Below are 26,450 nucleotides of genomic sequence, written 5' to 3' on the forward strand. Positions count from 1 at the left end.
ATAATTTGGGAAGAGTCCTCTCTTTGGCTATACCAGAGTCCCGTAAGGCCATAGTTAGAGAACTGCTGGCCTAACATAAGGAGGGTTTATTTATTTATTTATTCTTTTTTTTTTTTTTTGAGACAGAGTCTCGCTTAGTCGCCCAGGCTGGAGTGCAATGGCGCAATCTCGGCTCGCTGCAAGCTCCGCCTCCCGGGTTCACGCCATTCTCCTGCCTCAGCCTCCCGAGTAGCTGGGACTACAGGCGCCCGCCGCCTCGCCCGGCTAATTTTTTGCATTTTTAGTAGAGACGGGGTTTCACCATGTTAGCCAGGATGGTCTCGATCTCCTGACCTCGTGATCCGCCCGCCTCGGCCTCCCAAAGTGCTGGGATTACAGGCGTGAGCCACCGCGCCCGGCCTATTTATTCTTATTTTTTGAGATGGAGTTTCACTCTTGTTGCCCAGGCTAGAGTGCAATGGCGCATTCTTGGCTCACTACAACCTGCGCCTGTAGTCCCAGCTACTAGGGAGGCTGAGGCAGGAGAATGGCGTAAACGCGGGAGGTGGAGCTTGCAGTGAGCTGAGATCAGGCCACTGCACTCCAGCCTGGGCGACAGAGCGAGACTCCGTCTCAAAAAAAAAAAAAAGAACACAGCCTCAAGCCCCTTCCTTCCAGATCACTGTCCCTGGGCACCTGGGAGGAGACAGAAGGTCCAGTATGATGTGCTGTAGCCAATGAGATGCCAGGGGCGTGGGCTGATGTCTTGTTAAACAAGTGTCCTAATGGGGCCAACGAGGCCCGAGTCAGTTTTGTAGGCTCTTAGACCTCATCAGTTCCTTCCAGCTGATCTGTTAGAGCCCTAGGACTTGACTCATTCTCACTATACTCACAAGATCTGGTTTCTAAGCAACCTCTGGGAAATCTGGCAAATGAACAGGCTTGCAGAGAGAGCTCTGTGGACCTGGAAAGGCCTGAGAGTGACTCTCAGACGGAGCTTTCCCTCAAGAGATGGGAAAATGCGTTCCTCCTATTTTCAAGTTTTCTCCCTCAATCAACACTGGAACACTGGGGACCTGGCCTTCCTCCCTGGTTCTCTCTTTCTAGACTCTATGAAGGCTTCCACCTGGCTATTAATACCTCCTTGAGAGGCCGAGGAGGGTGGATCACCTGAGGTCAGGAGTTCAAGACCAGCCTGACCAACATGGAAAAACCCCATTTCTACTAAAAATACAAAATTAGGCGTGGTGGCGCATGCCTGTAATCCCAGCTACTCAGGAGGCTGAGGCAGGAGAATCGGTTGAAATCGGGAGCCGGAGGTTGCGGTGAGGCGAGATCGCGCCACTGCACTCCAGCCTGGGCGACAGAGCAAGACTCGGTCTCAAAAAAAAAAAAAAAAAAAAAAAAAGAAAGAAAGAAAATGATGGACAGGGGATGTTAAGCCCCCTGAACTCTCATCTTGAATATGCCATTGGTACATGCCCCTTTTCTTTCCTGTTCCCTATGATTTTTCATGAGGGAAATCTGTTTTTCCTGTAGCACCCCCAACACACCTATTGCAAAATGATGCTTCTCGGTGTAAATCAGAAGGTAACTTTTGTCCTTTGTCCATTGTTACAGTACAACTTGCAAGCACAGGGCAAAAACCTAGGGGAAAACTCAAATCTCTGTGGTCAAGTTGGCCTATGTCATATAAAGGCACTGGGGTTTTCTGGTGTCTAGGTGGGGAGGGTTCACAAGAACAAAAGGTACTCCCTGCCCTTGCAAACTTGCGAGATGTGGTATAGGAGCCTGGGCACAAGAGCACTCAGCTGTAACTCACCCACGGCCTCACATTGCAGGAGGTGGGTGGGGTGAGAGGGTAAAGACCAGCATGCTTGGTGAGGGCCTTGCTGGGGATGGGAGCCTGGGAGGGTCTGCAACACCAAATGCAGAGATTTCAGATCACTCAGAACCATGCAAACCAAAGGGAATGAAGGGGGAAAGAGTGCCAAGAAATGAGTAGTTTCTCACAGGTGGGAGCCATGGAGCCCCATGGTCCTTCCCGTGGAAACTTCCCTCAACAACGCAAGGCTGACCCCTCTAAGTCCTCAGAGCCGAGCACCCATGTCTCTCCTCTGGCTGCAGTCATCTGATTGCCGGGGTGCCTTCATCTAAGGTTTGGCAAGTGCTTTATCTTATAGAGCTTCATAAAATCACCACTGGCTTTCAGGGCCCAGAGACCTACTGAAGTTAACCACTCTTCATTGTTTTAAAATAAGTCGTGTGAACCCTCTTCAGTTTTGTCAAAAAGAAGAAATGGCTGTTTCAAAATGATGCTTTTCAGTATTTGCAGGGATTTCAACATCGTCATAGTCATCTTCAGGTTCAATGTAGCTTGGGATGGAAACAGTCTTCTTATTTTTAACTTTATTTACCAATGAGTATGTAGGTGGCGGCTGACTTGGGGTTTCCTGTGGGGCTAGAATACACAAAAAGATCCTTAGATGCAAAGCTATCATGTGTTTTTATATTTTTGACGCAGTGGCTCAGTGTGATTTTCACGTTTCAGTGATCTTCCCACTTCTAGTGGGCCAGATCCCCATTTTACAGAGGAAATTCAGATGCAGACCTGACACAGTCTCCGGATCACCCAAGTGAGTAAACGGAAAATATTAGTCAGACATCTTGACTCCTGTATCTTTGCCTAAGACTGCCCTGCATGGAAACCATGAAGCAAAAGCTTAGAAAAGAAACAGACCAGGTCAGGTGCAGGAGCTCACACCTGTAATCCCAGTACTCTGGGAGGCCGAGGTGGGAGGATCACTTGAGCCCAAGACTTCCAGACCAGCTTGGGCAACACAGGGAGACCTCGTCTCTACAGAAAAATTTAAAAATTAGCTGGATGTGGTGGTGCACGCTTATAGTCCCAGCTACTTGGGAGGCTGAGGCAAGAGGATCTCCTGAGCCCTGGAGGTTGAGGCTACAATGAGCCATGATCACACCACTGCACTTCAGTCTGGACAACGTAGTAAGACCCTGTCTCAAAAAAAAAAAAAAAAAAAAAAAGAATGGATGAAAAGAAACAGACCAGAGCCCAGTAGTCATGAGTGCTGTTGTGTTACAGATCCTAATTTTCACAAGGAAGTGAAATAAATCATATTTCCTTTTTGGCACATCCCTTCCAGTGACTTACACTGTTTTCCAGGACTCTCCGTAATTGCTTATGTACAAATCTCTCTGCTAAGAAGAAAGGGGATGGCATTATTTTCAAAAGGTGGAATTAGTACAGAACAGGTCCATAGGAGGCCAGAGGTGGTGGCTCACGCCTGTAATCCCAGCACTTTGGGATGCTGAAGTGGGCGGATCACCTGAGGTCAGGAGTTCAAGACCAGCCTGGCCAACATGGTGAAACCCCGAATCTACAAAAATACAAAGATTAGCTGGGTGTGATGGTGGGTGCCTGTAATCCCAGCATCTCAGGAGGCTGAGACAGGAGAATTGCTTGAACCCAGGTGGTAGAGGTTGCAGTGAGCCATTATAGCATCACTGCACTCTAGCCTGGGCAACAGAATGAGGCTATGTCTCAAAAAAAAGAAAAGAAAAGAAAAGAAAAACAAAAAAACAAAAAGAACAGGTCCATAAGTAATAGAAGGATGATGAAACAGCTTGAAACAGCTCAGCTCCGTCTTTGATGGGGATAGGAACTGCCTCTCCCACAATCTCATCTTTTCCTAAGAAAACATGAAATGCCACTATTTGCAGAACTCTGCAGTTTGGCAGACCTGAGTTCACGTTCAGGTTCCAGCAGTCATTAGCTGTGTTACTCTAGGTAAACCACTTATCTGTGCCTCAGCATCCTCATCTGTCAAAGGGGAATAAAAATGTACCTGACTTGGGCCAGGCACGGTGGCTCACGCCTGTAATCCCAGCACTTTGGGAGGCCGAGGTGGGCGGATCACCAGGTCAGGAGTTCAAGACCATCCTGGCTAATACAGTGAAACCCCGTCTCTACTAAAGATACAAAAAAAATTAGCCGGGTGTGGTGGCGGGCGCCTATAGTCCCAACTACTCAGGAGGCTGAGGCAGGAGAATGGCGTGAATGTGGGAGGCGAAGCTTGCAGTGAACCAAGATCACACCACTGCACTCCAGCCTGAGTGACAGAGTGAGACTCCGTCTCAAAAAAAAAAAGTACCTGGCTTGTAGAGTTGTTGTGAGGACTGAATGAGCTAACACCTTTAAAGTGCTTAGTGTGGGACCTAAAACACAGCGCATGCTCAGTAAATGGTAGCTAATATTGTTTATCTAGCCAATCAAAATATTTTTCTTAAGTATCAACTAAGCCTCACGCCCTGCTCTAGGTAGTGGATAAATATGAATAGTGGCGGACAAGAAAGGTTCCTGTTTTCCTGAAGTTTATACTCCAGTGGAGGAGATCAATAATACACAAATGAACAACAAGTAAATAACACAATTTTGGATAACTGTCAGTTTCATAAAGGAAATTAGCGGGACTACTTTAGGTTGAGTGGTCAGAGAGGGCCTCTTTGAGGTGGTGACTTTTGAGCTGACATCTGAAGGATGAGGAAAATCCAGCTATGCAAAGAGCTTAAGGAAGAACATTCCAGTGAAAGGAACCAGGCAGAGTTTTTCTGACAGGAAGTGAGAGGCCTAGTGACACCCCATGTTTCTTTCTGTTTATGTTCCAAGCTGGAATTTGTTTTTTGTTTTTTTTTTTTTTTTTTTGAGACGGAGTCTCACGCTGTTGCCCAGGCTGGAGTGCAGTGGCGCGATCTCGGCTCACTGCAAGCTCCGCCTCCCGGGTTCCCGCCATTCTCCTGCCTCAGCCTCCTGACCAAGCTGGAATTTGAACATGAATTTACACATTTATATCAGGATATTGGGGGCGTTGGTACTTATTCTGCCCCCTTTTTTCTTTTTCTTTTTCTTTTTTTTTTTTTTTGAGACAGGGTCTCACTCTGTCATCCAGGCTGGTGTGCAGTGATTTGCTATCATAGCTCACTACAGACCTTCTAGGCTCAAGCGATCCCCCAACCCCAGCCTTCCAAGTAGCTGGGACTATAGGTGTGCACCATCACACTGGCTAATTTTTGTAAAGATAGGATTTTGCCATGTTGCCCAGGCTGCTCTCAGACTCCTGAGCTCAAGTCGACTGCCCACCCTGGCCTCCCAAAGTGTTGGAATTACAAGCATATGCCACTGTGCCTGGCCTCTGGCTGTCTCTTTTAAACAGGATGCTGGTTGGGTGTGGTGGCTCATGCCTGTAATCCCAGCACTTTGGGAGGTCGAGGCAGTCAGATCACTTAAGGTCAGGAGTTCAAGACCAGCCTGGCCAATATGGTGAAACCCCATCTCTACTAAACATACAAAAAATTAGCTGAGTGTGGTGCTGTGCGCTGATAATCCCAGTTACTCAGGAGGCCAAGGCAGGAAAACAGCTTGAACCTAGGAGGTGGAGATTGCAGTGAGCCGAAATCACGCCACTGCACTCCAGCCTGGGTGAGAGAGCAAGACTCTGCCTCAAAAGTAAAATAATCAGGATGCTGAATCTATAAATCCTAGTGCTACAGACTGAATGTTTGTGTCCCCCCAAAATTCATGTGTTCAAGCCTTAACCCCCAGTGAGGCTATATGTGGCCATAGGGATGAGGCCTTGATCCAACAGGATCAGTGTCCTTGTAAGAAGAAACACCAGAAATCTGGTTCCCCGACGCTCTTCCCCAGCTTGAATGCACCAAGGAAAGGCCATTTGTGGGGACATAGCAAGAAGGCACCTGTCTGCAAGCCAGGAGGAGGGCCCTCACCAGAAACCTCACAGAAATTGGCCAGCACCCTCATCTCGGGCTTCCAGTCTCGGAACAACGAGAAAACAAATTTCTGTTGGGTAAGCACCCCAGTCTATGGTATTTTTGTTACAGCAGCCTGAGCTATCTTAAGACACCTTGATAGGGGCCAGGCGCCGTGGCTCACGTCTGTAATCCCAGCACTTTGGGAGGCCGAGGTGGGTGGACCACGAGGTCAGGAGATCGAGACCACAGTGAAACCCCGTCTCTACTAAAAATACTAAAAAAAAAAAAAAATTAGCTGGGCGTGGTGGCAGGTGCCTGTAGTCCCAGCTACTTGGGAGGCTGAGGCAGGAGAATGGTGTGAACCTGGGAGGCGGAGCTTGCAGTGAGCTAGTGAGCCGAGATCGCGCCATTGCACTGCAGCCTGGGTGACAGAGTGAGACTCCATCTCAAAAAAAAAAAAAAAAAAAAAAAGACACCTTGATAAACTTGTTATCCTACCCTAAATGAAACTGCTACCAGTAAAATATACTTACAGGAGTCTTCTAGAGAAGGCCAATTCCTTGGTGGCAGAGGCGGTAATTGAACTGGCGACTCATTAAGAACATTCCTAGAGAGACAGAAAGAGAGAATCAGTGTTTGATTTGGGCCATGCCTGTTCCCAGCAGATTTAAGAGAAAACATCAAGGAAAGTGAATGGGTTGAACACTCAAATCTTGGTCTTTACAAATCGGAAGCATTTCCTTTCCTTTGTAGGTCCTGGATCCCATTTGTAATTGGCACCCTAATGAAACTGTTTCCTCTAGCCCAGGAAATGGCTGAAACTGAGGGGAAGGAAATAAAAGTGCTACAATTCAGAGCATGGAGCATACCTTCCTGGTTCACCTGAGCTGATTTAGGAGCGGTAGGCACCAGATATATTTCTATTTGCAAAACAGATGAGCTAGGCATGGTGGCTCACGCCTGTAATCCTAGCACTTTGGAAGGCCGAGGTGGGCGGATCACCTGAGGTCAGGAGTTCAAGACCAGCCTGGCCAACATGGTGAAAACCCGTCTCTACTAAAAATACAAAAATTAGCCGGACATGATGATGCTCACCTGTAATCCCAGCTACTTGGGAGGCTAAGGCAGGGGAATCGCTTGAACCCGGGAGGCGGAGGTTGCATTGAGCCAAGATCATGCTACTGCACTCTAGCCTAGGCAACAGAGCGAGACTCTGTCTCAAAACAAAAAAACCCAAAAAACAAAAGCAGATGAACTCCTAAAGCAGAATGTACACACACCTTGAGACTGCATTTCCACTACTGGGTCTACAGCCTATCAAAATGCTCACATATATTCACCAAAACATGCATTAGAATGTTCAGAGCAACACTATTCATAACAGCTCCAAATTGGACACTACCTGTGTTAGTCTGGGTTGTCCAGAGAAGCAGAGACACATAAAATTTGCCATCACACAACCCAAATGCCCATCAGCAGTAGAATGGATAGATTAATTATAGTATAGCGACTGGGCAAGGTGGTTAACATCTGTAATACCAGCACTTTGGGAGGTGAAAGAGGGAGGACAGCTTGAGCCCAGGAGTTTAAGGGTAATATAGGGAGACCCTAAGCAACACAGGGAGACCCTGTCTCTACAAAAGAATAAAAATAATTAGTTGGTTATGGTGGCATACACCTGTAGTCCCGGCTACTCAGGAGACTGAAGCAGGAGGATCACTTGAGCCCAAAATCTGAGGTTACAGTGAGCTATGATTGCACCACTGTACTCCAGCCTGGTTGAGCGTGAGACCCTGTCTCAACATAAAAAATAAATAAATAGTGGTGTACTCCCACGGTGGAATGTTCTATAGCAACAAGAATGAATAATCTACAACCACACACAATGAATCTCATAAAAATGATGTAAGCAAAAAAGCCAAACACCAAATAATATATACTGTATGATGCCATTAATAAATTGCATAAAAACCAAAAAGCTGCCAGGCGCAGTGGCTCACACCTGTAATCCCAGCACTTTGGGAGGCCAAGGCGGGCAGATCATGAGGTCAGGAGATTGAGACCAGCCTGGCCAACATGATGAAACCCAGTCTCTACTAAAAATACAAAAATTAGCCAGGTATGGTGGTGTGCACCTATAGTCCCAGCTACTCAGGAGGCTGAGGCAGAAGAATCGCTTGAACCCGGGAGGCGGAGGTTGCAGAGAGCCAAGATCGCACCACTGCACTCCAGCCTGGCAACAGAGCGAGACTCTATCTCAAAAACAAGCAAACAAACAAACAACAAACAAAAAGACCGAAAAAGCTAATTTATACTGTCACAGACAGTGATTACCTTTGGGATGTAACAGCTGAAAGGCTGTATAAGGTAAGCCTCTGAAGTGCCGGTAATTATTTCTTGATCTGGGTGCCAGTTACCTGGGTCTGTTCAGTTCGTGGAAATTCATCAGGTTGTACACTTAGTATTTCCATTTTTCTGTATTTATATTATACTTTGGTAAAAAGCTTTAACTAAAAGAGAAACTCTTAAGAAAGCTTCCTTATTTGGGCCTCCATCCCCCTAGGTACACTGATTTGACTCCTGTATGCTATAAAGTCCCCCTGGGAATGAAGAAACATTTTTAGGTTGTTGGGTTGAGTGCAGATGGGACATGGGGGTAGAGCTCCATTGACAGCTCTCTCCACCCCTCTGTAGCTCTTCTTAAGGGAAGAAAGCAACTCATCTGACTGCTAAATTTGGGAAAAGTCTAGCTCCCCTCATTTTCTCCGCCAGAGCTGGCCTGACTGCAGAAATCACAAATCCTGCTCTGGTCTTTGCCATTCACAGAAAGGGGTCTGCTCGGTGGGGGAGACCTGAGGTTCTCTGGAGCTGCCTGTGAACTGGGCGGGAAAGTCACCCAGTTCCAAATTAGGAAACTCACTAGCTCACAGAAAAGAGCCACATTCTGCAATCCCAGTTTTATTCTTTTTTGTTTGCTTGTGTTTTTTTATTTTATTTTTTTTTTTGAGACGGAGTCTCGCTCTGTCGCCCAGGCTGGAGTGCAGTGGCGCGATCTTGGCTCACTGCAAGCTCCGCCTCCCGGGTTCACTCCATTCTGCCTCAGCCTCCCGAGTAACTGGGACTACAGGCGCCCGCCACCATGCCTGGCTAGTTTTTTGTATTTTTTAGTAGAGACGGGGTTTCACCGTGGTAGCCAGGATGGTCTTGATCTCCTGACCTCATGATCTGCCCATCTTGGCCTCCCAAAGTGCTGGGATTACAGACTTGAGCCACCGCGCCCGGCCTGTTTTTTTTTTTTTTTTTTGAGACAGGATCACACTCTGACACCCAGGCTGGAGTGCAGTGGCACCATCACAGCTCACTGCTGCCCCGACCTCATGGGTTCAAGCAATCCTCCCACCTCAGCCTCCCGAGTAGCTGGGACTACAAGCAGACGCCACCACACCTGGCTAATTTTGGTATTTTTTTCAGATATGGGGTCCCACTATGTTGGCCAGGCTGGTCTCAAACTCCTGGCCTCAAGCCATCCTCCCCCTTGGGCCTCCCAAAGTGCTGGGATTATAGGCATGAACCACTGCCCCAGGCCAATACCAGTTTTATTTTTTTGCTTTTTTTTTTTTTTTTTGAGATGGAGTCTCATTCTGTGGCCCAGGCTGAAGTGCAGTGGCCAGATCTCAGCTCACTGTCACTGCAAGCTCCGCCTCCCGGATTTATGCCATTCTCCTGTCTCAGCCTCCCAAGTAGCTGGGACTACAGGCGCCCACCACCTCGCCCTGCTAGGTTTTTTTTTGTGTGTATTTTTTAGTAGAGACGGGGTTTCACTGTGTTAGCCAGGATGGTCTCGATCTCCTGACCTCGTGATCCACCCATCTTGGCCTCCCAAAGTGCTGGGATTACAGGCTTGAGCCACTGCGCCCGGCCTTTTTTTTTTTTTTTTTTTTTTTTTGAGACTTGAGTTTCACTCACCACCCAGGCTGGAGTGCAGTGGCACAATCTTGGCTCACTGCAACCTCCACCTCCTAGGTTCACGCAATTCTCCTGCCTCAGCCTCCCAAGTAGCTGGGATTACAGGCACCCGCCACCATGCCCGGCTAATTTCTGTATTTTTGGTAGAGACGGGGTTTCACCATGTTGGTCAGGCTGGTCTCAAACTCCCGACCTCAGGTGATCCGCCCGCCTCGGCCTCCCAGATCTGGGATTACAGGTGTGAGCTGCCACACCTGGCCCCAGTTGTATTCTTTTAAAAGGCAGTATTTTAGTCACCTGTCTTATTCCTGAAGGGGATCAGAATTGATGGAGGCGGGGGGAGTCTTATTTGCTGGATCCCTGAAGCTACAGTCAAAGGCATTTTAGAAAAGCATAGGTTTAACAACGTTTTGTATACGGTGTCTCACTATGTTGTCCAGGCTGGTCTTGAACTTCTGGCCTCAAGTGATACTCCCACCTTGGCCTCCCAAAGTGCTGACATTACAGGCATGAGCCACTGCACCTCGCCCCAAGAGTAAGTTTTGTTTTAGATAGTGTATATATTCCAAAGAAGGGACTGGCTCTTGACTGGCTCCTGGGAAATAATATCTAAACCCTTGGAATAGCCTCCCTAATAAGAGTGTCTCCAGCCAGGCGCGGTGGCTCACGCCTGTAATCCCAGCACTTTGGGAGGACGAGATGGGTGGATCACGAGGTTAGGAGTTCGAGACCAGCCTGGACAACATGGCGAAACCCCATCTCTACTAAAAATACAAAAAATTAGACAGTCGTGGTGGCGGGCACCTATAGTCCCAGCTACTTGGGAGGCTGAGGCAGGAGAATTGCTTGAACCCAGGAGGTGGAGGCTGCAGTGAGCCGAGATGGCACCAATGCACTCCAGCCTGGGCAATAGAGCAAGACTCTGTCTCAAAAAAAAAAAAAAAAAAAAAAAACAGAGACAAGAGGAGGGAGGACTTGCTCAGCATTAACAGTGTCCTGAGTCTCTGCCCTTATGTGGAGAGATTTGGCAGGTGTGACATCTCACCAGCTCTACAGGAAATGCAGATGCCTCAGTCATACTGGTACAGAGTGGAGGGGCAAGAGTGGAAGTGAACAGGCAGTTCTCAACAGTAAAAAGCAGAAGGATTCCTCCCCACTTACTCATACATTTTTTCTTCATCTGCTTGCTTGTTTTTCAAGGGCTTGGCAATTTCCCATTTCTTGCCTAAGAGAAGGAAAAGCATGTTCATTGAAGAAGAATTAGCAAAAGTTGTGATTTTCGAATTGAACCCAGAAAAAACACACTTAGGGACACCGAGTTAATAAATGATAGAACTGGACTTTGAATCCAGACTGTCTGACCACAGAGCCTCTGCACTAACCCAGTGAGGGCGGGCACAGTGTGGGTGGTGTTTATTTCCTCTATGCCTAGCACTTAGGTGGCACTTATAAATGTTGGTCGAATGAATAATCAAAAGTGTGGTTGGGAGGAAATCAGATAAAGCCTTGGAAAAGCAGTTTGTATCCTGTAATGTGCTGGACATATAAGTTGTCGTAAATTAAAACCTGCTTGTTAATAGGAGTGGTTGAGGATAAAAAGAAAGGAGGTAAAGTTTTAGTTCAGGGTCATTCATATTTGAGAATTTTTAGTTCAGGGTCATCCATATTTGAGAATGGAAACTTTTTTTTTTTTCCCGCAGACAGAGTCTTGCTCTTGTTGCCCAGGCTGGAGTGTAGTGGCGCAATCTGGGCTCACTGCAACCTCTGCTCCCTGGGTTCAAGCCATTCTCCTGCCTCAGCCTCCAGAGTAGCTGAGATTACAGGCGCCCATCACCACACCTGGCTAATTTTTGTAATTTTAGCAGAGACGGGGCAGGGGGTTTCACCATGTTGGCCAGGCTGGTCTCGAACTCCCGACCTCAAGTGATCCACCCGCCTCGGCCTCCCAAAGTGCTGGGATTACAGGTGTGAGCCACTGCACCTGGTGGGAATGAAAACTTTTTAGAAGGCAAAAGGAGGCCAGGCACGGTGGCTCACATCTGTAATCCCAGCACTTTGGGATGCCAAGGCTGGAGGATCACTTGAGGTCGGGAGTTCAGGACCAAGCTGGCCAACGTGGTGAAACCCCGTGTCTACTAAAAATTCAAAAATTATCCAGGCATGATGGCATACGCCTGTAATCCCACCTGCTGAGGAGAATGAAGCAGGAGAATCACTTGAACCTGGGAGGTGGAGGTTGCAGTGAGCCCAGATCACACCACTGCACTGCATCCTGGATGACAGAGACTCCATCTGAAAAAAAAAAAAAAAAAGGGCAAAGGACAGAGGACTGTAGGGTCCCAGAATACACTTTTTTAATTAAAAAATTAATTACAATAGAGAAGAAAGAACATTGAACTGGAAGCCCAGCAGGCCTGAGTTCTGGTCCCAACTCTGCCACCAGTTCTTATGGCACCTCAGTGAAGCTCTCATCTTCCTTTGAACCTTAATTTTCTTATCTCTAAAGAGAGATTGAGAAGAATGACAGAAAGATTTCACTTCTTGTCTGTCTGTGACCTGCCAGCACTGAGCTGGGCTGAGCAGGAATCTGGAGGCTGTGACCAGATACAGTGGGTGGATAGTGGCTTCATCATTGAGGGATGCCAGTCCAGGGTGCCCCAGGGAAGGTGGCTGTACCTCTCCGTGTGCTTACCATCCCTAGGTGTACTCCCTGCTTAGGTCATTGTTGTTCTTGTTAGGTGTACTCCCTGCTTAGGTCATTGTTGTTGTTGTTGTTGTTGTTGTTATTATTTTGAGATGGACTCTCGCTCTGTCGCCCGGGCTGGAGTGCAGTAACACCATGTCGGCTCACTGCAACCTCTGCCTCCCGTGTTCAAGTGATTCTCCCACCTCAGCCTCCTGAGTAGCTGGGATTACAGGCACCCACCATCACGCCCGGCTAATTTTTGCATTTTCAGTGGAAACGGGGTTTTGCAACGTTGGCAGGCTGGTCTCGAACTCCTGACCTCAAGTGAGCCGCCTACCTTGGCCTCCCAAAGTGCTGGGATTACAGGCATGAGCCACTGTGCCCGGCCAGGTTGTTATTTAAAGGGATGAGATGTCAAGATAACACACCATTGAATCAAGGCTTTCATGTTTCTGGCGATGAACAGGAAAGTGGAAACCCTACTTACAGATAATCTAAAGTTACTGTTAATCCCCAGACCACTTATTTATGTCTGAGGGTACCAAGAGGTTTCTGATCTAGGTAATACCAGAAGATTCAGAGTATGATCTCAGAGAAGGCAATCATAGTGGCCAAACATGTTGGCTGTGGGTTGAGTCCATATTTTATTACTCAAAAAAGTTCTTTTTTTTTTTTTTTTTGAAACAGTCTCACTCTTGTTTCCCAGGCTGGAGTGCAGTGGCGCGATCTTGGCTCACTGCAAGCTCCGCCTCCTGGGTTCACGCCATTCTCCTGCCTCAGCCTCCTCAGTAGCTGGGACTACAGGCGCCCGCCACCACGCCCGGCTAATGTTTTTGTATTTTTAGTAGAGACGGGGTTTCACCGTGTTAGCCAGGATGATCTCGATCTCCTGACCTCATGATCTGCCTGCCTCGGCCTCCCAAAGTGCTGAGATTACAGGCGTGAGCTGCCGCGCCTGGCCGACAGTTCTTAATATTCCATATACTTGTGTTCTCTCAAGATGCTGTGATCAGTAGCCACACAGGAAAGAAAAAGCCCTTGAGCATACTGTGCCTTAAAACAGATTCTGCTTTCACCGGATGATTAGGGCTGGAAGGGCTCTTGGAGATTAGTTGACATCCCTCCTTTCACTACACGGATGAGGAAACTGAGGCCTAGAGACATAATGTTAGTGGCAGGGCTAGGACTCAAACCCAGAATGCAAGATGCTTAATGAAAATTCAGCTCATTCAAGCCCAGGATTGACTGCTTGCCCTAAAGGATCAGTGCGCTACTGCACTGATAACCACCTGGCTCCTCCCTCCACCTGCCCAGGTAAGATGGCCATTACCTTGTCGAATCTGCCACTTACAGACACAATACAGGATGAGGCCCAGGCCCACAGAGACAACGATGATGGCCACAGCTAAGATGATCCAAAAATTGTTCCTCCACCAACTCATTGCAGTGGAATCCTGAGAAGAATGGAGAGACAAGAATGAGGCATGAATGAAAGATATCCTGGGGTGGGGTGGGGTAGGGCAGTTATCTACTGTGTTTTTGTTTTTGTTTTTGTTTTTGTTTTTAGTCTGAGTCTTACTCTGTCACCCAGGCTGGAGTGCAATGACATGATCTCAGCTCTCAGATCATTACAACCTCCACCTCCCGGGTTCAAGTGATTCTCCTGCCTCAGCCTCCAGGGTAACTGGGATTACAGGCACCTGCCACCACGCCCAGCTAATTTTTGTATTTTTAGTAGAGACAGGGTTTCACCAGGTTGGCCTGGCTGGTCTCGAACTCCTGACCTCAGGTGATCCACCCGACTTGGCCTCTCAAAGTGCTGGGATTACAGGCATGAGCCACGGCGCCCAGCTAATCTACTGTGTTGTGTAGAGATGCAGACATCTGCTTAGGAATCAGGTGCTGGTTCACAGCCATACCCTACTGATTAACACCTGGGGGACCTCAGGCATGTCACTCGACCTTCTGTGAGCCTCATCTGTAATATGGGGATGATACCTCCTACTTCAATGCAGTTTGTGAGGACTGGAGATCAAGCATGGGCCCTCTAGAAATGGTAGACATCATCACTGCTCTTTCAGACATGCAGCAGGAGGGGGAAGGTGCCATTTAAAGCAATAATTGACGGCAGGGTTTTTTTTGTTTTTTTTTTTGTTTGTTTTTTGAGAAGCAGTCTTGCTGTGTTGCCCAGGGTGGAGTGCGGTGGCGCAATCTCAGCTCACTGCAACCTCCACCTCCCAAGCAATTCTCCTGCCTCAGCCTCCTGAGTAGCTGGGATTAAAGGTGTGCGCCACCACGCCTGGCGAGTTTTTATATTTTTAGTAGAGGCGGGGTTTCACCATGTTGTCCAGGCTGGTCTCGAACAGTTGTTTTTAATCACAAGGACAAGTCAGATTTAATGCATAGCAGGGGAGAGAAATTTTAAGAGCTCTTGTTTGAGGTGAGGGTTAGAAAAATAGCTGGATGGGTCTCTTTGAGTGAGATATGGTCAGAAGGGTGAAGCTGAAGAGATAGGGCAAATTGAGTTGATCTGCATGAGAGAGTTAACAGGCATTTGGGGGCTGGAAGCTGACAGACCAGAGAGGGGAAAAATCTTGGAAAAGGTTAGCAGCAGAGAGAGAGGTCAAGAAGAGAGCGGCAAGTCAGAGCCTGGTTAGGAAGCTCCCGCAGTGGCAAATAACCAAGGCATTTCTAGGACAGTAATGCCTCATGTCCAGCTTTAAATTGCTACCTAGGTTATGCTGTGGTGTCACCTTTTGTTACCATCAAACCTCCAATAAAACTGCATAACATGGCCGGGTGCAGTGGCTCATGCCTGTAATCCCGGCACTTTGAGAGGCTGAGGCAGGCAGATCACTTCAGGTCAGGAGTTCAAGACCAGCCTGGCCAACATGGCAAAACCCCGTCTCTACTAAAAATAAAAAAATTAGCCGAGTGTGGTGACTTGCACCTGTAGTCCCAGTTACTCGGGAGGCTGAGGCAGGAGAATTGCTTAAAGCCAGGAAGTGGAGGTTGCAGTGAGCCAAGATCACACCACTACATTCCAGCCTGGACAACAGAGCAAGACTCCATCTCAAAATAAAAACAAAGGCTGGGTGCAGTGGCTCACGCCTGTAATCTCAGCACTTGGGGAGGCTGAGGCGGGCAGATCACTTGAGGTCAGGAATTCGAAACCAGCTTGGCCATCATGGTGAAACCCCTTTTCTACTAAAAATACAAAAAATTATCTGGGCATGGTGGTGCACGCCTGTAATCCCAGCTACTCAGGAAACAGAGGCAAGAGAATTGCTTGAACCCGGGAGACAGGTTGTGGTGAGCCGAGGTTGCGCCATTGCACTCCAGCCTGGGCAACAAGAGTGAGACTCCATCTCAAAAAAAACACTGATCTCAAAGTGAGAGTTGTGAGAACCCCAACTTTGAAGCTGGTTGCTCTCAAGTTCCAGAGGCCCGGACTTGCGACCAATGTCTGGGGAGTTGGGGGCAGCAGTCTTGGGGACTGAGCTGTGGGATCTGATGCTATCTCTGGGTCTATAGTGCTGGCATTGAATTGGAGAACACCCAGCTGGTGTTCACTGCTTGGTGTGTGGGGGGAAAAAACCCGCACACATTTGGTCACAGAAGCCCTTTTCTGTGTTGATTGTGGTGGTGTGTGAGAACAGAGGAAAAACACCGTCGGCAGAGTTTTCCTGAAACGATACTCTTTAGAGTGATAGAGATAAATACCAGGACCTGCGCATTCAAAGCTGTTGTATCTGGATTGTGACTGCGTGGAAGGAGGGGGCTGCGTGAAAGGATGAGGCGGGAAGACAGGGACTGTTGCTTTTCATTATAAACTCTCTGCATTACTGGATTCTTGCACTAGGTACATTTACTTTGATAACACTGAAAAGAAGAAATTCACCATGTAGTGTAGCCTCCAAGAAAAACTATTGCTTAGGTTTCAAGGTCAAGGAAATTTCATTCTCATCAGTTTCTCGGGAAAGAGGAAGTGGAATGATATTGTCAGAAAGGGAAACCCTGGGTCATTTTCAGAACTACTCAGAGTGATAAATAGTTTTTGTCAGTTTTGTTCTTACGAATGAAATGGACTGCAGAGAGACACTTTTTTTTTTCTTTTCTTTTCTTTTTTTTTTTTTTTGAGATGAGGTCTCGCTCTGTCCCCCAGGCTGGAGTGTGATGGCGCGATCTCGGCTCACTGCAACCTCCGCCTCCCTGGTTCAAGCGATTCTTCTGCCTCAGCCTCCCGAGTAGCTGTGATTACAGGTGTGTGCCACCACGCCCGGCTAATTTGTTTTGTATTTTTAGTAGAGACGGGGTTTCACCATGTTGGCCAGGCTGGTCTCGAACTCCTGACCTCAGGTGATCCACCTGCTTCGGCCTCCCAAAGTGTTGGGATTACAGGCGTGAGCCACCACGCCCGGCCGACACATTTTCAGCAGAACCAAGGAGAGCTTGCTTTTTGAGAGAGGGCAGCTGAGAGAAGGGGCCTAAGAGAATCACATTCTAGTTCCAGCAGGAAGTCCTCTAGGCCACCAGGCTGGTTTAATGGCCAAGGTGCTTCCAGACAGGGGAAGCCCTGGGGAAGGATGACAGAGAATATGGACAATGGGAAGATCACGATGGCTGCATGACCAAGTTCAGGCCCTGGGAAGGTATGGAAGCTGCATCCTACCTGTGCTAGCAGGCCTGGAGTTGTGGCCACAGAGGGCTGATAAGATTGTGAGTACAGGACTGCTGAGGGCTACTGAAGGATTGCAAAGAAGTGTTTGTACTGGCTGAGTGAGTGGCTCACGCTTGTAATCCTAGCACTTTGGAAGGCCAACGCAGGTGGATCACTTGAGTCCAGGAGTTCAAGATAGCTTGGGCGACCCAGCAAGACCCTGTCTCTATGCACACACACACAACACACAAACACACACTCACATGTACCCGGGCGTGGCGTCACGCGCCTGTAGTCCCAGCTACTCAGGAGGTTAAGCTCCTCCGCAGCTACTCAGGGGTTTCACCCTGCTGGCCAGGGTGGTCTTGAACTCCTGACCTCAAGTGATCCGTCCTCCTCAGCCTCCCAAAGTGCTGGGATTACAGACGTGAGCCACCGCCCCACCCAGAATGAACTTTCAAAAGGGAACAAGGGCCAGGCGCGGTGGCTCAAGCCTGTAATCCTAGCACTTTGGGAGGCTGAGACAGGCGGATCACAAGGTCAGGAAATCGAGACCATCCTGGCTAACACGGTGAAACCCCGTCTCTACTAAAAAGTACAAAAAACTAGCCGGGCGAGGTGGCGGGCACCTGTAGTCCCAGCTACTTGGGAGGCTGAGGCAGGAGAATGGCGTGAACCCGGGAGGCGGAGCTTGCAGTGAGCTGAGATCGCGCCACTGCACTGTAGCCTGGGCGACAGAGCGAGACTGTCTCAAAAAAAAAAAAAGGGAACAAGGATTAGAGAAGGGAGTGACACCCAATAGAACCAGAACCGGAGAGAAAGGGCTTGGGGGCAGGAAGTTGAGAGCTCACACTTAAGTTTCCATTTCCTCTGAGTTGGGAGGCAAAATCAACAGCCTGGGGGCTGAGGTGGGAGGAGCTGGCTTGAGCAGAGCAGTCCAACAGCACACACCAACTCCTCCACCTTCCAGCCCAGCCCCCACTCCCCATTCCCATGGCGCTTTCTTCACAATTTCAGTTGATGGAGCCTTTCTTGTGAGGCCGTCCTTCCTCCTTGCCTGCTGCATCCCAAGGAGAGCTCCTCAGCTACATGAAGGGATGTCACTACCCCTGCAATATGTATATGTGAAATATGTTGGGTGTGGTAGCTCATGCCTGTAATCCCAGCACTTCGGGAGGCTGAGGCTCGCGGATCATGAGGTCAGGAATTCAAGACCAGCCTGGCCAACATGGTGAAACCCCGTCTCTACTAAAATACCAAAATTAGCCAGGCGTGGTGATGGGTACCTGTAATCCCAGCTACTTGGGAGGCTGAGGCAGGAGAACTGTTTGACACTGGGAGGCGGAGGTTGTGGTGAGCCGAGATCACGCCACTACACTCCAGCCTGGGTGACAAAGCTAGACTCCTTCTCCAAAAAAAATTTAAAAAATAAAAAATAAGTTGGGCATAGTGGCATGCGCCTGTGGTCCCAGCTACATGGGAGGTTGAAGTGGAAGGATTGTTGGAGCCCAGGAAGTCGCGGCTGTAGTGAGCTGCAATCATGCCACTGCACTGGAGCCTGGGTGACAGAGCCAAATCTTGTCTCAAAAAAAAAAAAAATGCATTGAGCACAGTGACTGACACCTATAATCTCAACACTTTTGGAGGCTGAGGCAGGAGGATCACTGAAGGCCAGGAGTTAGCAACCAGCCTGGGCAACATAGCAAGACCTTGTCTCTACAAAAAAATTTAAAAATTTGCCAGGCGAGGTGCTACATGCCTATAGTACCAGCTACTCAAGAAGCTTAGGTGAGAGGATTGCTTGAGCCTAGGAGTGTGAGGCTGCATTGGGCCATGACTGTGCCACTGTACTCCAGCCTGAGCGACAGTGCAAGACCCTGTCTCAAAAAAAAAAAAAAGTGAAATGCATTTTTCTTCCAACTGAGCCTGTGACAGTGACAGTTGTCTCTTGGTGTATTTGTCCTCTTTGTTTATTTGTTCCTTGTCTGTCTCCCACACTGATGGGTAAGCACCATAAAAGCCGTAAGAGCCGAGGCTTTGCCTGTAATTACCACTGTGTTTCTAGAGCCTAGAACATCACCCGGGGCAGGACATTCCATACATATCTGTGAATATGTGAAAGAATGGATGATGCCCCAGTCTCTTTACCCTGCCATAGATGGACTTCCCCCCAGAGAATGCAGGCAGAAGTCACTTTGGGTCCAGTACCTGAAATTCCTGTGCTGTGCAGTCTAATTCCAAAGCCTCATCTGAACACACGCTGGCCTTTGGCTACTGGGGTCAAGAGGCTGGCTGGGAAGCAGTGGCCATACAATGCTGGGGAGGTGGAGTTCCAGCTTCCCCTTTGTTTCTCCCCATTCCTCTAGTTGTCCATGACATTTTCAAGGAACATGAGTGAGCCTGTTGCAGTTCTGGGTGGTTTCAGTGGAAAGGATTTGACAAGACATTCCACAGGGAAGAGGGCGGGTGAGTGGGAGAGCAGCTGAAGGCAGCCACCACGTCAGCTTCACTTTCATTTCTCCAAGGGGCATTTCCAGGGCGTCAGGGACAGAAATCACATTTTCCTTCACCAGGAAGTTCTGAGACTGTGGGTTTATTTAGCTTTTTTTTTTTTTTTTTTTTTTGAGACGGAGTCTTGCTCTGTCGCCCAGGCTGGAGTGCAGTGGCCGGATCTCAGCTCACTGCAACCTTCACCTCCCGGATTCAAGCAATTCTCCTGTCTCAGCCTCCCAAGTAGCTGGGACTACAGTCACACACCACCACACCCAGCTAATTTTTATACTTTTAGTAGAGATGGGGTTTCACCATATTGGTCAGGCTGGACTCGAACTCCTGACCTCAGGTGATCCACCCACCTTGGCCTCCCAAAGTGCTGGGATTACAGGCATGAACCACGGTGTTCTGCCTATTTAGCATTTTTAAAATAAGATGTTCAGTAAGAAATATAGTTTACACTGTGAAAGTTATACACATATTCACATAAATGAAGCATTGAAGGGCCATAGGCTGGCCATCGAGGGAAACAAGTTCTCCTCCCCTCTCCTCCGTTTCTCCTCTCCTCTCCTTTCTCTCCTCTCCTTTCTCTCCTCTCCTCTCCACTCCTCTCCTCTCCTCTCCTCTCTCCTTTCTCCTCTCCTTTCTCCTCTCCTCTCCCCTCTCCTCTCCTCTCCTTTTTCTCCTCTCCTCTCTCTTCTCCTTTTTCTCCTCTCCTTTCTCCTCTCCTTTCTCTTCTCCCCTCCCCTCCCCTCCCCTCCCCCCCTCCCCTCCCCTCCCCCCCCTCCCCTCCCCTCCCCTCCCCTCCTCTCTTCTCCTTTACCTTCCTTTCCTTTTTGTAAAGACAACAAAATGTTGTAGATGCACAAAAAATGTTGGGTAGGCTGGTCTCAAACTCCGGGCCCCAAGTGATCCTCAGCCCCAGCCTCCCAAAGTACCAGGATTGCAGGCATGAGCCACTGCACCTGGCCAGGGGGAATACGTTTCCTGTTCCCACTTAGCTGTTGCACTTGGAATAAGACCCTTAACATCTCCTTGCAGGCTTCTGAAAAGCTTCCAAGAGATGATGCATGCAAAAGAGCTCTGTGTGCAGAAGATCACCAAGCATGAGGCATTATTAAGGGCAAACCGACCAAGTTCTATTTACAATCGCCAAGTGTCTTCTAAGAAGGGCAGCTACCCGACGAGGAGAATTCCCTATTCTCCCTGCAGAGGATCTCCAGGTCTGCAAAGCTGGCGGGGCTAGGAATGAAGTTTGCTGGTAGGAAGTGGGGAATGTTAAATTCCTCTGGGTTATAGAGGGGGAGAATTTGGAGTTCTGGGAGGGAAGGTGATGAGAAGAAGGGATGGAAGGGTGAGAAGAAGGGGAGCCAGCAGGATGGTACAAAGGTGGGAGTGAACCCAGGCTAGATTAGGCCTGCGGAACTTAACCTACTTTACTTGATTTTAGTCACTTGCTTCTAGTTGATCTTAAAACCTATATAGCTGCTGGGATCAGTGGCTCACACCTGTAATCCCAGCCCTTTGGGAGGCCGAGGCTGGAGGATCACTTGAGCCCAGGAGTTCAAGACCAGGCTAGGCAACATGGCAAGACCTTGTCTCTACTAAAAACAAACAAACAAAAAACCAGATGTGGCGGCATGTGCCTGTAGTCCCAGATACTCAGAGGGCTGAGGTGGGAGGAAGGCTTGACTCTAGGAGGTTGAGGCTGCAGTGAGCTGTGATCACCATCAGTGTACTCTAGCCTGGGTTATAGAGTGAGACCCTGTCTTTAAAAACAAACAAACAAAAAAAAACCTATATAGCTAAAAGTCATGTAGCTAAGCAATATTTAACTGGAATTCCACCAGCTTCCTGCTGGATAACATCTCTGTTATCCATCATAGTAATGGTTGTTTAAGTTGTTTTCCAGGGGCTGGATGCGGTGGCCCATGCCTGTAATCCCAGCACTTTGGGAGGCCAAGGTGGGCTGATCACCTGAGGTCAGGAGTTCAAGACCAGCCTGGCCAACATGGTGAAACCCCATCTCTACTAAAAATACAAAAATTAGCCAGGCATGGTGGTGGGCGCCTGTAATCCCAGCCACTCGGAAGACTGAGGGAGGAGAATCATTTGAACCCAGGAGGTGGAGGTTGCAGTGAGCCTCCAAGATTGCACCATTGCACTCCAGCCTGAGTGACGAGAGTGAAACTCCATCCCAGAAAAAAAAAAAAAAGTTGTTTTTCAGGAACGTGTGGTCAGCTCTTATCCAGTTCAAGCCACTTATGACCATCAGTCCTTCAACTTGGTCTGTGAGAGTGTCCAGTAGGTGACGTTTGATGTCAGAGCACCAAAAACTCCATCCTCAGTCATGCTAATGCCACCATTTTGTGAACCTGCATCCTATGAAGAACCACGAAGCTTGACTAGGCTTGCACAGATCGCTGATGCCTTACTTTTCCTTGCCTCCAATCACCTTCCCTACACCTTAGGCCACCTGCTTCTTTGTCCCATCAACGTCTCTAAACCCCATCTTTGAGGAAGTCAGTTTGAGACCTATTTTCCCATCTCCTCACTTGGCTGCCTCATGAATAAACACATTCTCTGCTGCAAAACTGGTCATCTCGGCACGGTGGCTCCCACCTGTAATCCCAGCACTTTGGGAGGCTGAGGCAGGCAGATCACGAGGTCAAGAGATCGAGACCATCCTGGCTAACACGGTGAAACCCCGTCTCTACTAAAAAATACAAAAAATCAGCCGGGCGTGGGGGCGGGCGCCTGTAGTCCCAGCTACCTGGGAGGCTGAGGCAGGAGAATGGCGTGAACCCGGGAGGCGGAGGTTGCAGTGAGCCGAGATCGCACGACCGCACTCCAGCCTGGGCGACAGAGTAAGACTCCGTCTCAAAAAAAAAAAAAAAAAAAAAAACTGGTCACCTCAGTGATTGGCTTACTGTGCGATGAGCAGAATGGGCCTCATTTGGTAACAAGAGAAGAAACTGATAGAAAGTCCTCAGGGATGGGGTGGCAAAGACATTTTCAGAACAGGGCCCTGTTATGTTCTGTGCGTAGTTGTTTGCACTGGTGCGTTACAAGCCCCTCTGGTGGCCCCCCGCTTAGTCTTTGGTAAAGTCTGCTGCATCTGCCAGTGGTTTTGTGAGCAGATTTGTTCTGGGGGTGTAGGGAACTAAGAAAGGGGTGGAATAGAAACAGTGCAACATAAACAGTTAAACCCACAGAGGCTGCAGGCCCATTGCTGACCATGGAAAAAGAGGTGGACTCCTCGGGAGTCCACAGAAGTCTTGGGGAGGGCTTTGGACTTCCACAGGCCTAGAATAAGGGTTCGAACTAATCTCAGCCTAGATCTCAAGGGTCTGAGAGGCTGTAGAGAACATTTAGGCTGGTTGGCCTGAGCAGCTCTTGCCCCAGTTCACCTCTAATTCCCAGACTGTTGCTGTTCATGCTCAGTGAGGCCTTGTTCTCACTCGTCTTTCTCTCTTTTTTTTTTTTTTTTTGAGATGGAGTCTTGCTCTGTCACCCAGGCTAGACTCTATTGGTGCAATTTCGGCTCACTGCAACCGCTACTTCCCGGTTAAAGCCATTCTCCTGCCTTAGCCTCCTGAGTAGCTGGGATTACAGACACACATGCACCACCATACCTGGCTCATTTTTGTGTATTTTTAGTAGAGATGGGGTTTTGCCATGTTAGCCAGGCTGGTCTCAAACTCCTGACCTCAAGTGATCCACCTGCCTCGGCCTCCCAAAGTGCTGGGATTACAGGCATGAGCCACTGAGTCTGGCTCCAGTTGTCCTTCTCACTGATGTCAGCACCAGAAATGGTCATGTGGATAGTCACTGGCAACTTAAAACCCAAGTGTGCATGGGGAAGTGCAGGGCAGGGTCATTAAACGGAGTCCAGCCTCTCTTCTCCCTTTCTCTATCCTTTCACTTCTGGGAAAGACCGGAAACCTCACCTCATTCCTCTTTCTCCCATGGCCCCACCCCCACCCCACTTCAGCCCGTCAGCCTCCAAATGTAGTCTAAGTCCTCATCTCTGTACCTGGACCATTCCATTTTCGCTGGTCCCTAGTCCCCATCTGGCTCCCCACTGGCTGCCAAATACCAGTGTGACCCTGTCCTTTCCTTGCTTTAAGCCTCTCAGTAGTTTTTTTGTTTGTTTGGTTGTTTTTGTTTTTGTTTTTGAGATGGAGTCTTGCTTGCTCTGTCACCAGGCTGGAGTGCAGTGGCATAATCTTGGCTCACTGCAACTTCCACCTCCCGGGCTCAAACGACTCTCCTGCCTCAGCCTCCTGAGTAGCTGCAACTATAGGCACCCGCCACCACGTCCAGCTAATTTTTGTATTTTTAGTAGAGACGGGATTTCACCATGTTGGCCAGGCTGGTCTTGATCTCTTGACCTTGTGATCTGCCCACCTTGGCCTCCCAAAGTGCTAGGATTACAGGAGTGAGCCACCGCACCCCACCTGTCTCTCAGTCGTTATTTACCACTGAAGCAGAGTGAAGCCTGTGCTCTGCATTGCTTCACGGCCAAGACCTCGGGGACAAGTGGATACACAGGGCAGTGGGAGTGGATATGGCGAAGCCGAACCCTGGTCTCTTCTCGAAATAATTTTCTAGAGGGCAAAAGCAGATGGCTCCACCGAGAACTCACACCAGCCCAACACACTTTGATCTCGAGGCCTCTGGAAGGGAAGGTGCCTAATGAGCTACTTAAAGCCAGAGATGCAATGACAGCGGTACCAAGACTGGAGGTGTTCCAGGTCTTTCATCCAAGAGCCCCAAGACATAGCCTAAATTCGCACCACTGTAATCTCAGCACTTTGGGAGCCTGAAGCAGGCGGATCACCCGAGGTCAGGAGTTCAAGAGCAGCCTGGCCAACACAGTGAAACCCCATCTCTACTAAAAATACAGAAATTAACCAGGTGTGGTGGCGCGTGTCTGTAATCCCAGCTATTCGGGAGGCTGAGGCAGGACAATCGCTTGAACCCGGGAGGTGGTGGTTGCAGTGAGCTGAGATCGCGTCACTGCCCTCCAGCCTGGGCAACAAGAGCAAAACTCCGTCTCAAAAATAGCTAAATAAATAAAATAAAATAAAAATAAATAAATGGACACAGTCAGTGCCTTGCTCCCACCCCTACCTCCAGCACGGCACCATGACAGTCTTCTCACATATCAGTCCCAAAACACACTGTCGGCATCCAGAGAGTGGGAATAACTCGTTACAGTTCACACCTCTCATTCCCAGTCATTATCTCATTTCAACCCAAGAGGTTGACTTCTTCATCGCCGCGACATACACACGAGGAAAAGGCCCAGAGAGGTGAAGCGATGCCTCAGGTCACTCAGCCAGTTACCGGCAGAGCAGATTCTTCAATGCAAGTTTTTCTCCAACCCTACCCAGCAGTCGTACCAGGGCCCCAGGCTGCAATCCCCTGGCCCGGTGCCCATCGGTGCCTCCCAGGGATACATGCCCTGATGCCGGCGCTGACAGATGTCTACTGGGAAGAGAGCAGGAAACTGTCCCTTGGAAAGCCGAGATGCTTACCTGAACTGTGAAGGTATCCGAGCGGCTAAGGAGACAGCAGTGGCCGGAGTGCTGCGGTTCAGGCACAGCTGGCGAGAGGCATTCCTCACTCACAGGCCCTCACCCACCACTCGAGACAGTGAGCCTCATCCTGACCACTTCCCCTTTCTAGTCTGCCCACGGGGGAGAGACCCAGGCGTCATCGCTAGGCAAGCATCCCTTTTCCAGGGAAGCTGACGACCCGCGGCTGTCCGGAAGCCAGAATCTTCTCACTGCCCTGTGTCGCTCCCGCAAGACCCACCAGAGGACCCTCATGGTGCGGGAGGGGGTCCTGGTGGGGGCCAGGGGCCAGGGTGGAGACTTGGCAGTGTGGGTGGGTGAGGTGCCCCCACAGACGAGTTTGCCCTGAGCATTCCTGGAAGTGGTAGCCTTAGTCTCAAGAAGAGCGACGGGACGCCGACTCCCACGCAGAGACAGATCCAGGTAAGAAACCAGCTCATGTGTGACAAACTCACCAGCTCACAATGAGGGTGACTCTTGAAAGCTCCTGTGCACCCTGGAACTGCTGAGACATCTTCTGCTTGGAGGCAAGGGACAGGCTTCCTGTTTCTGAGGGCGTGTGAGTGGCAACATTGAGAAATGTGGCCAGTGGAGCATTTTGACGGAGTTGGGTTCCCTCATTTAACACCGTGAGACAGAAACTCCCAGCGAGGCCCACGGCCCCTGAACATGGGGGATGGGGTGGGGAAACCAATTAACCATTTTGTTGAATTGGCTGCTTCTGACTCAAATGAGCAGTCACATTAGTAAAAATAGGCAAACGGATGTGCGTTGTGTCTGCCCAGAGTGAATGAGTTGTTGTCGATTTCAGTAATAATGATGATAACCTGATATGTCTGATAAATGTTTAACAAACACCTGGCTCTGGCCGGGCACAGTGGCTCACGCCAGCACTTTGGGGGGCCGAGGAGGGCGGATCACCTGAAGTCAGTAGTTCCAGACCAGCCTGGCCAACATGGTGAAACCCCATCTCTACTAAAAATACAAAAATTAGCCAGGCGTTTTGGCATGCGCCTGTAGTCCCAGCTACTCAGGAGGCTGAGGCAGGAGAATTGCTTGGACCCGTGAGCCAGAGGTTGCAGTGAGCTGAGATGACGCCACTGCACGCCAGCCTGGACGACAGAGCAAGACTCCATCTCAAACAAAACAAAAACAAAACATCTGGCTCAGAAGATTCCTGATTTGCAGTGTTTACTAATTTCTTTCTTTTTTTTTTTTTTTTTGAGATGGAGTTTTGCTCTTGTTGCCAGGCTGGAGTGCAATGGCTTGATCTCAGCTCACTACAACCTCCAAC

The 26,450-nt window shown here is 49.1% G+C and overlaps 1 protein-coding gene and 1 long non-coding RNA gene across 3 annotated transcripts in view; one reads left to right on the forward strand and one right to left on the reverse strand.

The window, feature by feature from the left end:
* Nucleotides 1-24,176, forward strand: part of LOC139359426 (uncharacterized) — a 45,679-nt gene extending 21,503 nt beyond the window's left edge. Inside the window, exon 3 of the long non-coding RNA XR_011615336.1 lies at nt 20,616-24,176. This is a non-coding gene — a long non-coding RNA (uncharacterized lncRNA). The remainder of the gene's footprint in view (nt 1-20,615) is intronic.
* Nucleotides 401-25,846, reverse strand: SCIM (SLP adaptor and CSK interacting membrane protein). 2 transcript variants are annotated; one of them, XM_071082215.1, is made up of 5 exons: nt 25,118-25,846; nt 13,773-13,875; nt 10,897-10,960; nt 6,303-6,376; nt 401-2,440 (listed from the first exon to the last, which is right to left on the reverse strand). In XM_071082215.1, the coding sequence occupies exons 2-5, from the start codon at nt 13,861-13,863 to the stop codon at nt 2,265-2,267; spliced, it is 405 nt and encodes a 134-aa protein (XP_070938316.1). In that variant the 5' UTR covers nt 13,864-13,875; nt 25,118-25,846; the 3' UTR covers nt 401-2,264. The 2 variants fall into 2 exon arrangements, with proteins under 2 accessions (XP_070938316.1, XP_070938315.1); XM_071082214.1 differs by having other exon boundaries at nt 13,752-13,875.
* Between the last annotated feature and the right edge of the window lie 604 nt (nt 25,847-26,450).

The sequence above is a fragment of the Macaca nemestrina genome, chromosome 17, assembly GCF_043159975.1.
Source record: "Macaca nemestrina isolate mMacNem1 chromosome 17, mMacNem.hap1, whole genome shotgun sequence".
NCBI classification, from domain to species: Eukaryota; Metazoa; Chordata; class Mammalia; order Primates; family Cercopithecidae; genus Macaca; species Macaca nemestrina.

Bases quoted from the DNA above. Each gene is read 5' to 3' on its own strand.
- SCIM (XM_071082214.1), bottom strand. From the start codon at position 13,863: ATGAGTTGGTGGAGGAACAATTTTTGGATCATCTTAGCTGTGGCCATC. The intron at 6,377-10,896 runs GTAAGTGGGGAG...CTGTCTCTCTAG, and splicing joins GATGAAGAAAAAATGTATGA to GAATGTTCTTAATGAGTCGC. The intron at 2,441-6,302 runs GTAAGTATATTT...TGTGTATTCTAG, and splicing joins GCCTTCTCTAGAAGACTCCT to CCCCACAGGAAACCCCAAGT.